The sequence below is a fragment of the Anabas testudineus genome, chromosome 16 (assembly GCF_900324465.2).
Source record: "Anabas testudineus chromosome 16, fAnaTes1.2, whole genome shotgun sequence".
NCBI lineage: Eukaryota > Metazoa > Chordata > Actinopteri > Anabantiformes > Anabantidae > Anabas > Anabas testudineus.
This window is the reverse complement of record NC_046625.1, coordinates 14,277,991-14,289,141: the sequence shown is the minus strand read 5'-3', so window position 1 is coordinate 14,289,141 and position 11,151 is coordinate 14,277,991. Positions and strand designations below refer to the sequence as shown.

At 40.1% G+C, this 11,151-nt stretch overlaps 2 protein-coding genes across 2 annotated transcripts; both read left to right on the top strand.

Annotated features, from left to right (window-relative positions):
* stmn1b (stathmin 1b) lies at positions 1 to 2,635 on the top strand. Its single transcript, XM_026370139.1, has 5 exons — positions 1 to 107; positions 1,100 to 1,149; positions 1,621 to 1,793; positions 1,925 to 2,116; positions 2,211 to 2,635. Exons 2-5 carry the CDS (start codon positions 1,128 to 1,130, stop codon positions 2,268 to 2,270), a joined length of 447 nt encoding a protein of 148 aa, XP_026225924.1. The 5' UTR covers positions 1 to 107; positions 1,100 to 1,127; the 3' UTR covers positions 2,271 to 2,635.
* Positions 2,636 to 4,592: 1,957 nt separating this feature from the next.
* Positions 4,593 to 10,575, top strand: paqr7b (progestin and adipoQ receptor family member VII, b). The gene is made up of 2 exons (XM_026372970.1): positions 4,593 to 4,728; positions 7,120 to 10,575. The coding sequence occupies exon 2, from the start codon at positions 7,126 to 7,128 to the stop codon at positions 8,182 to 8,184; it is 1,059 nt and encodes a 352-aa protein (XP_026228755.1). The 5' UTR covers positions 4,593 to 4,728; positions 7,120 to 7,125; the 3' UTR covers positions 8,185 to 10,575.
* Positions 10,576 to 11,151: the final 576 nt, after the last annotated feature.

Below are 11,151 nucleotides of genomic sequence, written 5' to 3'. Positions count from 1 at the left end.
AGGTTTTTTGCGCGAAGGTGCAGATGTTGGCGGTTTAACTGAGACTGAGACTGAGACTCGGAGAGAAGCAGCCGACGAAGCTTTTGTTCAAACCGAGGCACTTGACGGTGAGAACAGTGCTTTAATGTCAGTGTTTAACCAGACTTTCACACCCTCTAAACGAAGGGCTGCTAGGGTTCAAGGTTAAGTTGAAGGCTTTAGGCACTTTGCAGCCAAATTAAAGATGCTCAGCATCAATTAGTCATAGTTAACCGACTTGTTTTTTTTTTTTTTACCTGTTTGTTTAACATTAGTCAAAAGTTAAAAATGAAAATACTTTCAGAAACATTACGATAGTTTCATGTTATTTCCACACTTTGCCAGAGAATTGATTATCAGCCACTTAGTTCACACTAAGTTATTGTATTTAAATATATTTTTTTAAATGAAGCCCGTGTAATTTCTCCATTTAGCTTAATGTTTAGCTAGCTAACTGTGTGGATTATACAGGCCCTTATACTGCAACTTGATTTATCTGCTTTTCACCTCATCCGCTCTTTTAGCACCGTGTTCAGTCGTGTGTTTGTTTATTGGGCTGTTTCACCACCCGCCATTTTAGTAACAACACTTTTACTTACATGTTACCTGACGTGGGCACCAAGAACCACAAACCTTCACCGGAGTGGGGATAAACTCTTATCGTTGTCTTGTTTTACTAAACACCTTTTTCTTCTGTGCTTGTTATTACCGTGTTTATAGCAGGAGCCTCAGTGAGGCTTGTTTTGAACTTGTTTTGCCTGACTTGTCATGTCACGTTATGACTGGAAACTCTCCAAATGATGTAAAGTTACTACTGTGTAATGTGAAAGTGTTGAGAGTCTGCTGCTGTGAAACATCACAATATGAACTGTTAATATATGAACAGATTAATAAACCTGCATGTTTACTTCATACAGGTATAGGGTTGTTTATTGTTGCAGTTTGCTCTAAATCATCTGTTTGTTGTGATTTTTTATATGAAAGTATTGCATCCTGTGATTCCACCAAAGTAAAATTCATTTTGTGAAACTAGAAATGCATTGCTCCATTCTGATTTCCTTTGTTCCGTCTTTTCTTATAGTGGCATTAAAGGCGACATTTCTGCTGAGATGGCAAAAACTTCAAGTGAAGGTAGGGTTAAGTTTTTTGTAAAGCAGCACTCTTGCAATACCTAAAAATCAGTGTTCTCTTTGTTTTCCTTCTTTTTAAAAGGAAATCAGCTACATAGCAGGGATAATTGTTCTATTTTGACCCTTCCGACAATGCAGTGATCTGTAAAAGGGTAGCACAAGCCTCCACTAATTATATTCAGTGAGAAAATCTCCTTAGGCAGGAACACAGCAGCGAAGTGCTGATTAACGGATCGAGTGACTGATGTATCCACAGTGTGTTATTTGAAAGTATGTTCCAGAGTTACTTGTTATATATACTTGTTACATATAGGTACATTTCCATCTTTTGTTTAAATTTTTAGTTTTCTATCTGCAAGCAAAATCAAACTTTGGCTTATACTGGTTCAGAGTTCAAGTCTTCCAGTGCTACCTTTTATTTCTGAATTTACATGAATCCATTTGACATTTAACCAGATGTACCCTTTTGCAGAAATGCAAGTAAAGGAGCTGAGCAGGCGTGCATCAGGTCAAGCATTTGAGGTCATTCTGAGTCCTTCGACCCTGGATGCCAAGGGAGAGTTTCCACTGTCCCCACTTAAAAAAAAGGAAACATCACTGGATGAGATTAAAAGAAAACTTCACGCTGCAGAAGAGAGGCGCAGGGTATCTCTGAGAAATAACAAACTCATCACACACTAGCAAATGACAACTGTGAAAACTACTGAGATCTAACATAGGTTTAGATGCAGGTTCTTCTCATTTACAATAAACCTTTCCTCTTGTCATTTTGTTAGAGTCATGAGGCCGAAGTGCTGAAACACTTGGCTGAGAAACGAGAGCATGAGAAGGAAGTGATCCAAAAGGCCATTGATGAAAACTGCAACTTCAGCAAGATGGCACAGGAGAAACTCAATCAGAAGATGGAGGCAAATAAGGAGAATCGCACTGCACGGATGGCAGCTCTGAATGAGAAGTTCAAGGAGAAGGTAAGGTCCTAAAAACATTTCAACCTGCCTTTGTGGTTACTGTTAAAACAAAGAAGAAGTGTTTGTGATTCTTCTGTCTTTAAAACGCAAACAGGACAAGAAGCTTGAAGACGTGAGGAAGAACAAGGAGGCGATGAAAGAAAGAGAAAATTAATGTGTTCTCAATCTGGAAAACAGTCTTTTCATCTCTAAAGATAAGCTATATTTTGTAATGACCCTTCCACGGTATTCTCTGTTGTGTTCTGGTTATGCTTTAATTGGTTATATCTGTTTCAGTACATTGGCTGTGAATAATTCTGGTGTTGCTTCGCTCGTAGATTTCACTTTGGCAGCTAACTACAATTTATGTTTTGTGGTATGAACTAAAACTTTTTATTTAGTTGTAATACGCAGGTCCTTATACCTTATAACCCTTAAATTCGTCATATAATACTGTTCTAAACTTCTGATAATGCTGTAAGTTTGAATGTACTGTACGATACCAAAGTTCTGCCATTAAAGTCTGTGTCCACAGTGTCATCTGTTTCTGTCTTGTTGAAAGCACTGACACCTAGTGGCAGTCAAGTCATCTTGTAGTATAATTTAGTCATTGGTAAAAGCAATGATTCCCAGGGGGAGATAAACCCTGAGGTCTCTCCAAATTAGAGCTACAGGAAAAGTTTGTTTTCTCCAGTTTTTGCTTTGTTACTCTTAAATACTTTAAAAAATCCAAATATCTTCAAAGTACAAATTTCAGAAGAAATTGTTGCAGTCATAGCATGAGCATGATCTACAGTACAGGTGTTCAGAGGTAATAGAGTACATAATAATAGAGAACAGTAAAATGTTTAATTATAGTGGTCAAAAGCCATAAAAGTTTAAAAATGAGTCGAGAATCCAATGAATCAAGAAGGAAAGGAAACCTGACTTAACTAGACTTGCCATTATTTTTTTGTTTGTATACTTGTGGATTTTACTGATTTTAAAAGTTATGTGATCAAGTTCCTGGTTTGCATTTGTACAGAAATGAGAACAGCCAACAAAAAGTAACAGAAGTCATTCTGGACCACATCATGCAACTAAAATGAAAAATGGGACATAATTGAAAAAAGAAATTACACAAGTAGAAGCTCAAGAATGTGCATCCAATGAAAGGTGCTGCTAAATGTTTATGTTGTCATCATGTTTCTCATTAAGTTAAGCCTTTGTGTGGAACAAGAGTTTTCAGTATCAAAGAAATACTGTGACATATGTCTCTCTATGTAAAGGCCATGTAGAGAAGAAGAAACGTTACACTGATCTGCTTCATGTGCTGATGCACAAAACATAGTGCTTGCGTGTTTTAATTGCAACAGAAGCAGTAAACAATATTTTCAACCAACTATTAATTAATACCTGCATATCATGTGTTAACAATGCCACAAGTGCTGGAGACTTGTCAACACTTTTAGGGTTGGTTTTTGGTAGCGTCTTGAATGGACTTGCAGAAAGTCACGGTCACTGTCAAGCTCAGAGCAGCGGTGTGTCATCAGCTTTATAATGCAGCTCAACCTGTCTGATTATTTATTTTCAGAACATGTTTACTGAAACAGCCCCACCCAACATCCCAACAGTTGATTTTTCAACTTTCAACATGATTTGATATGCTCACTATATAATAATGTTTGCAAAGGTGCAACATATAGATACACTATCTACACAGTTTGTGTTTCTGCATTGCTGTGCACACACCCACAGTGCTGTACAATCCCATCTTTGTTGTGTTCATGGTGAACTGCTGCACTCATCAACCCAGAAACACATTTGTCCCCATAGTGTAGTGTTCCTCCATTGTCTGACAACTCAGCAGATAAAGCCTGTCTCGACTCCAAGACCCTTTTGTCTGGCTGTTCTGGATTCTTGGAATCTTGTTCACGATCATGTGTTTTCTCAACTTTACCAAACAATTTGATCCTCTCTATTCCATAATGATGGTCATGTTCTGAGCTTTATTTATTCGTGTATTTATTTTGGGGGCGAGCAAATTAGGATCAGAACATAGGAATTTGTGTTAGAAGCCAGAAAAACATATGTAATACTGCAAGTAGGGTTTTAAATAAAGCAATTTATGAGGTATATGTGTGTACGCATATTGTAATAAGGTAATAATACAGTATGATGATAATAGTGCTAATATATAGTTACGTTATGTCTTTCAGTTATGTCTTCCACCTAATCCAGACCAGTACATGGAAGAAATCCTAAAGCAGGTGAGCAGTTTGCAGATCTTCCTCAGGCCCTATGTGCCAGAGACGCCTCTCAGCAGCCAGCTGCTCACTGACAGTGGAAGAATGTCTGTTGAGAGGGGGCGGGCCGATCGTGCTCTGGGGGGGCGGCTGTGATTGGTCGACGCGGTGCGTGCGGCCGCAGAAGAGGAACACTATCGCGTTCGCTGATTGGCCAGGACGGCCGCGCGTCAAAGCGCTCCGTCTCCTCCCAGCCACTGCGCCGTGCGAGCCGTCAGGCGCTGCGCCCGTCACGGAGATCATTTCTCGATTCATCTCCGAAAAACAATGCTATCTATATTTTGCACGGCTCTAAATCGACCATCCACCGCTGAACCCTAGATTTCGGATTGACTCTACTCTCTGCAGGTATGTCTGTTTTGTAAGGGTTTCTAATTCGTTCTCGATCATTGCCTTTTCATTATCTGGTAAAAGGATAAAGTGAAACAGCGTGTACCAGGTCGAGATGCGCTTCGATCGTAAAAACCCTGCCCCCCCCCTTTTAATGAATGTGCAGCGGCATTTTTTATTCATTCGGCTAAATTCACTTAGGAGGATCGTGATGCACATGGGGAACTGAAGCACGCGTAGAGACCCGGAGGAAGGGTGGATGCAAATAATGTCGGACATCGACTGTCTCATTTCAGCAGACATGTCGGTCAGGTGCAGCTTTTCTTCGGGGAATTCGCTGCAACAGGCCCATGCAGGCCGGAGTTTAATGCCCACACTTTGAAACATCCTTCCTGGTTATAGTGGAGCATTTTTCTTTAGCCATTAATATTTTAAAGCATCGCAACCGTTGTTGGAAACCGAGGGTGTGGACGTCGGATGGGGTTATGTTACGTAATCTCTTACCGCTCATCACTTCACGCCTCTCGTCCTGATCGTCGGCCTGTGAACATCCTACACAGCCCGATCTGTTCTCGGCTGCTCCATCTTCTGCTATCTGCCTCCACCACATCACTCGGGAGGGATGGAAACCCAGAGAGATGTGGAATGACCACAGCAAATTGATCCTGGATCCAGGCCTGTGTGTAGATGGCGTTCAAGCCCTATTTACAAAACCAGGACAGGTTGTTTAGTTAGACTTTTGAAAAAAAAAAAAAAGGTTCTTGAGACTTAGTTTAAAGGTTTTGAAACGTGACAGTATTGCAGCAATCAGAGAACAAACGCTGTATTTATCGTAAAGCCTTCCAGGAACTATAAATTACACTTCCCCTAATGTTATGTCAGTCAGTAAAGTCCTTTAACTAGATTAGCAAGGTTTGAAATGGAACCAAACGTGCAAATCATCATCATGTTAGCTAACAGGTAGATAAACAGGTAGATATTACTGCATCTAAATCATGCACAGATCAGGTGGGAGACTTATTTCACTGCTGCTGCCTTCTGTTGTTAATATTGTGATACCTATATGCCTTTCAGAAAATGCACTATATGAATTTCATCTAGTGATACTGTGGTGAAATTACTCATATGACACACCCCTGGCTGTCTAAATTACTTTCACTCTATTTTGTATTAAAACCTATTTTTAAATAGTACCTTCGTGTGTTAAGCATAGTCACCATCGATAGTACTGATTGGCAATTTCCTATTTGCCAACATGGGAACTGCAAATTGAGAAAGAATGTGTGATAACCTAAATTTATGATTTTGAGAGCAGGGAAGGTCATAGATTTATTGCACCCGAGCTCCTGTGGTGTGTAACAGTCCATCACAGTGATGCACCCTGTCGTAGAGCAGATTAATGGCTTGGGAACACACTGCGATCCACCACAAATAACACTCATATTCACCAGTTTCATAAGGACTCATAATGAACTATTAATTAACAAAACATCTGGGTCATTCACTTCTACAAGTAGAACCGCTTCAAGCTGCACAAATCTCTTTTTTTTTTTGTTTTGTTTTGTTATCAACTATTGATCAGATGACCGGTGTGTACTGTTAATGGGGGTCGTTCACTCCCAGTTATCAATCTGCAACACTACAGTTTATCTCTATGGAGGCTTTTAGTCTGTGCTTTATGGTTTGTCTGTCTGGCCTACAAGTCTCCTTAACATTAACTGTAGCTGCCACAGATAAATGCAAACAATCTCCAATAAACCCATCTTCCTATCCTGGAACAAATGGCAGATTACAAATTACAGCGAGAGGCTGGCTGGTGACCGTACAAACCATACTTTTCTAGGGAGTCGGTCAAGACCAAAACAGAGCTGAAAGGGGGGTGCATATGTTATTTGTATTTGTCAGGTCACTAAAACACAGGTCTGAATTAAATTAATAGTGTTTAATATCTGCTGAACGTGTTAACTCTATGCTAACAAGTCTACAGCAACAGCTTAAATAGAAGATACTTACGTTTTTTTGTTTTCAGCTAGTTCAGTTTCCCTGAAGTGGACAAAAGACTAAACTAAAGTGCAGCTTTAAGGAATAATGTTAATGACCAGGTAATTGGTAGGTTCATGTGATCAGACTATGATTGATTCTTTTTTTTTCTACATCTTCATATTGCTGTATTTTTCAGTCCAAGTGCAGAAAACAGATAACAGCCATGTTAAATGTCATGATGTAACAGACTCTATTCAGAGAATATTTGACAATGGTGCTTGATAATTGACTCAAATGATTTGTTTATTTTCAGCTCCGGTGCACACAAACAGACCTGGAGACAGCAGTAAATGAGATGCCAGATTGATATTGTCTAACCTAATGTTGGTTCATTCTTTCCGCCCCCCCCTCATCTCTTGCCTTCAGTTTGCCATGGCGACGGTGGTGATGGAGCAGATCGGCCGCCTGTTTATCAACGCGCAGCAGCTGCGTCAGATCCCTCAGTTGCTGGAGTCAGCCTTCCCCACTCTGCCTTGCACTGTGAAGTTGTCTGATGTTCCATGGGTGTTCCGCGAACGCAATATCCACAGCGGCTACAGACAGACGGACCAAAGCTGGCGCTACTACTTTCTCACCCTCTTCCAAAGGCACAATGAGACCATCAATGTGTGGACCCATCTGCTGGCTGCCCTCATCATCTTGGTGAAGTGGCAGGAGATCTCGGAGACGGTCGATTTTCTGCGAGACCCTCATGCTCAGCCCCTCTTCATTGTCCTCCTGGCAGCCTTCACCTACCTCTCCTTCAGCGCCCTTGCTCACCTCCTCTCTGCCAAGTCCGAGCTCTCCTACTACACCTTCTACTTCCTCGACTATGTGGGGGTTTCTGTCTATCAGTATGGCAGCGCCCTGGCACACTACTACTACGCCATAGAGAAAGAGTGGCACACAAGGGTGCAGGGGCTCTTTTTACCCGCCGCAGCATTCCTGGCCTGGCTTACCTGCTTCGGCTGCTGCTACAGCAAATACGCCAACCCTGGGCTACCCAAGTTTGTCCTCAAGCTCTTCCAAGTGGTGCCCTCAGCCTTGGCTTACTGTCTAGACATAAGCCCCGTGGTTCACCGCATCTGCAGCTGCTACCAGGAGGGCTGCTCCGACCCGATTGTGGCGTACCATTTCTACCATGTGATCTTTTTCCTCATCAGCGCCTATTTCTTCTGCTGCCCTCACCCAGAGAGTTTCTTCCCTGGCAGGTGTGACTTCATTGGGCAAGGCCATCAGATCTTTCACGTGTTTGTGGTAGCGTGCACCCTGCTGCAGATTGAAGCGCTACGAACAGACTTCACAGAGCGCCGCCCCCTGTACGAGCAGCTTCACGGCGATCTTGCACACGACGCTGTCGCACTCTTCATCTTCACTGCCTGCTGCAGTGCTCTTACCGCTTTTTATGTGCGCAAGCGTATACGTGCCTCTCTCGACGAGAAGGACAAGTAATTTGAGTAAAAAAAGTAAAAAATCGCATTTATTTTACTCTGTAGTGATCATTAATTAAAATAACTCAAATGTTTTTGTCAATGAAAGTTATAGTAGTTTGTGACAGTGACTCTGAGTACTGTATTTCTTCAGTGATCTGCCAAACTACAGTGACCTGAAACAGTGATTAAGGTGGTGCTTTTGTGACTTTCTCTGAGGAAAAGGGGATCTTGTCATTTGTCTGTAGCAATACAGGTAGTACTTAAACACTGCAGTGAGTCCTTGCACCTTTACTCGGCTTTTTTTTAGTAGTCTGCAAGGTTTGTTTGTGGTCTAAAAGGATGTTTTACTTTATAATACAAAAATACACTTTCTGTCAAGGTAAGCAGGTAAACAGAGACTGCTTTCTTAATATGCTTTCTACCCAATCGTATTTAGAATAATCAAACTGTCTTAATCAAATTGTAGCATTTCGAATCATGCAAGCATCTATTTTTGCAAATTACAGTCCCCCTACTACTTTTTGTATCGCTGCCAGATACCAATTCCAATCCAATTCAAATTGGTGTTCTCGAGGTACATCCAAACACTTCTTTCCTCCTTTTAACTCTGCTCCTCCTTTTAGGGATTAAAGTAGGAATTAATTTATTTTATTTTTCACGGTGCTACCACTGTGCCATGTTTGAACATATTCTGGAAAAGTTGAGAACCCAATAGAAAACCAAATATATAAATATTGTACCTCTTATTTAAAAAAAAGATTTTTATTTGGGTGATAACAGATGAATTATGTTGAAAATGAGGCTGGCACTCAGTATTGGTTAATACACGATGGAAGATTAATAATGTTTATTTTTGATTTTAGTGTTTTTTTGTTTGTTTGTTTTGTTTTTATTCAAAGGGCTGGAACACCAGCTTTTGCCTTCTCACATCCCATGATGTCAATGTGTGCATTGTTTTTAAATTATCGGTTAATCAGATTTGAATCACAAAAGGCCGTGTTTGACCGGTGTTCTGCTTTTGGTATATTTATGTATGATGAATATGTATGTGCCTCTACGCATGTCTTTTGGTATATACTGTGGATATTAAGTGTGTGGTGTCTATGAAAGCTTAGCCTTGCACTTCTTTCTTACCCTGTAAATAAGCTCTAAAAAGAGTCATTTGTATCTCATTTTGTCATCACCTGACAGCATTCAGATTTGAATGCATATTTTCCTGGTGGAACACAGCACATTCCTTTTTTGCTGCATCGTTTAATAGCATTTTTTCTTTTTTGTTTTGTTTTCATTGTCCTCCTGCCTATCAGACCTTAATGGCTATGAATACACAGTTTCATACTGCTGCACTGTTATTCTGGAGAGTCTGTTCTTTCTTTCCCCTCTCTTTGTTTGATGATTTGGTTGTAAAAATATCAGCCAGATGTGGCTCACGGGTAATGTTGCTTAGATTTTTATCTCACGCTATTCTCTAATGTCGGATATGATCTTTATTTATCACAGCACTCTCTGTTTATGATGGTGTTTAATGTGCCAATGAATCTGTTACTACTTCAGTGATGGTACTACTGAAAGACGAACCCAGAGACAGACAGATGTGACAAGTTGATATTAAATAATGTCTAGACCTGACTTATTACTGGTGACCTTTCACCTCTGGATATGAACCTTCTCATTTGTTGGCATTACTGACATGGTCTCATCGTGCACTGCCTGAATCAACACTGTATATAGTGTAGCTGACAACACTGGCTATGTTTACATGCATGGAGGTGTCCGCTGTTAATGTGGTTAATCCTGTTCTGTGTTGAATATTGGAATTGTCCTAATTCATCAATAGTAGGTGAACCTGCACTCCAGTACTACAGAAACCGGTGCAAGACACCTCTCTCAGTGTGCAGGGTTATAAAAGGGTTGACAACAAGATTGAAACTCTTACATAAGACAAGAATCCTAAAGCTTGGTCAGTCGACGTCTTTATGGTTAATCATGTCACAGTCCTGACCATCAGTAGGAACAGAATGATTACAATGGGTATTTCTTTCTTTCTCATGTGTTAGAGATAACTCTTTATTGTCACGGCAAAGAAACCAGTATTTCTGTTACACAGCAACATGGGTCTTATGTCACACATTATCTAAGTTGCATGCCATTTAAAGCTGACTAAGATCTTAACTGGAATCTGGCAAACACTCCATGTAAGTAACTGTGTGTGCCTGTATGTGTGTGTGTGTGTGTGTGTGTGTGTGTGTGTGTGTGTGTGTGTGTGTGTGTAAATGTAGCCTCTGATGCCACCCAAGGTTTCCCTTTATCCCTTCATGAAAGCAGGATGAGAGGGACCAGAATGTCTTCTGCCTTTGAAAATATGTGTGGCTGACTGTACTAATAATCTGTGGTATTTAATAAAATGAAGTGTTACAGTAACTTCAAATTCTCCTTTTCATTTTTTACAGGGTTATGCAAAGGAAAGCAGTAATTATATAAACTGTAAAACTAACTGTGTAGCTGAATCATAGTTTCTTAAGTTATGTGTAAGTTTAAACACTATTTAATTTATAGGACTGAAAATTTTCAATTTGAAAACCATCTGCGTGAATTAAAGTTGTCAGTGGTAAGCAATTAAAAAAATTGTTTTCAGGTTTTATCGTTCATCACTTAGGAATGTTGTCATGTTTCAGGTGAAGATTTTTACAAATCAGGATCCTCTGACCCCAGGTGTTTCACAGAACTCCACAGTAGATCATTTCTTCCAGTGACAATTAAACTTTAGACACTTTAAACCTTCCATAGATATGGAAGCAATATGTCTCAATATTTCATATACATTCAGCCTTATATTAATCTAATCTCACATTTCTGCTTTCAACTTTGTGAACACTGAGAAATAAGCTGAACTGTAAAATGAACTGAAAGTCTTATTGAGCACATAAAGGCTCATTTTAGGAGTATTTTAGTGTTAGTATTTACCAAAGCAGTATTATTTCCTAAC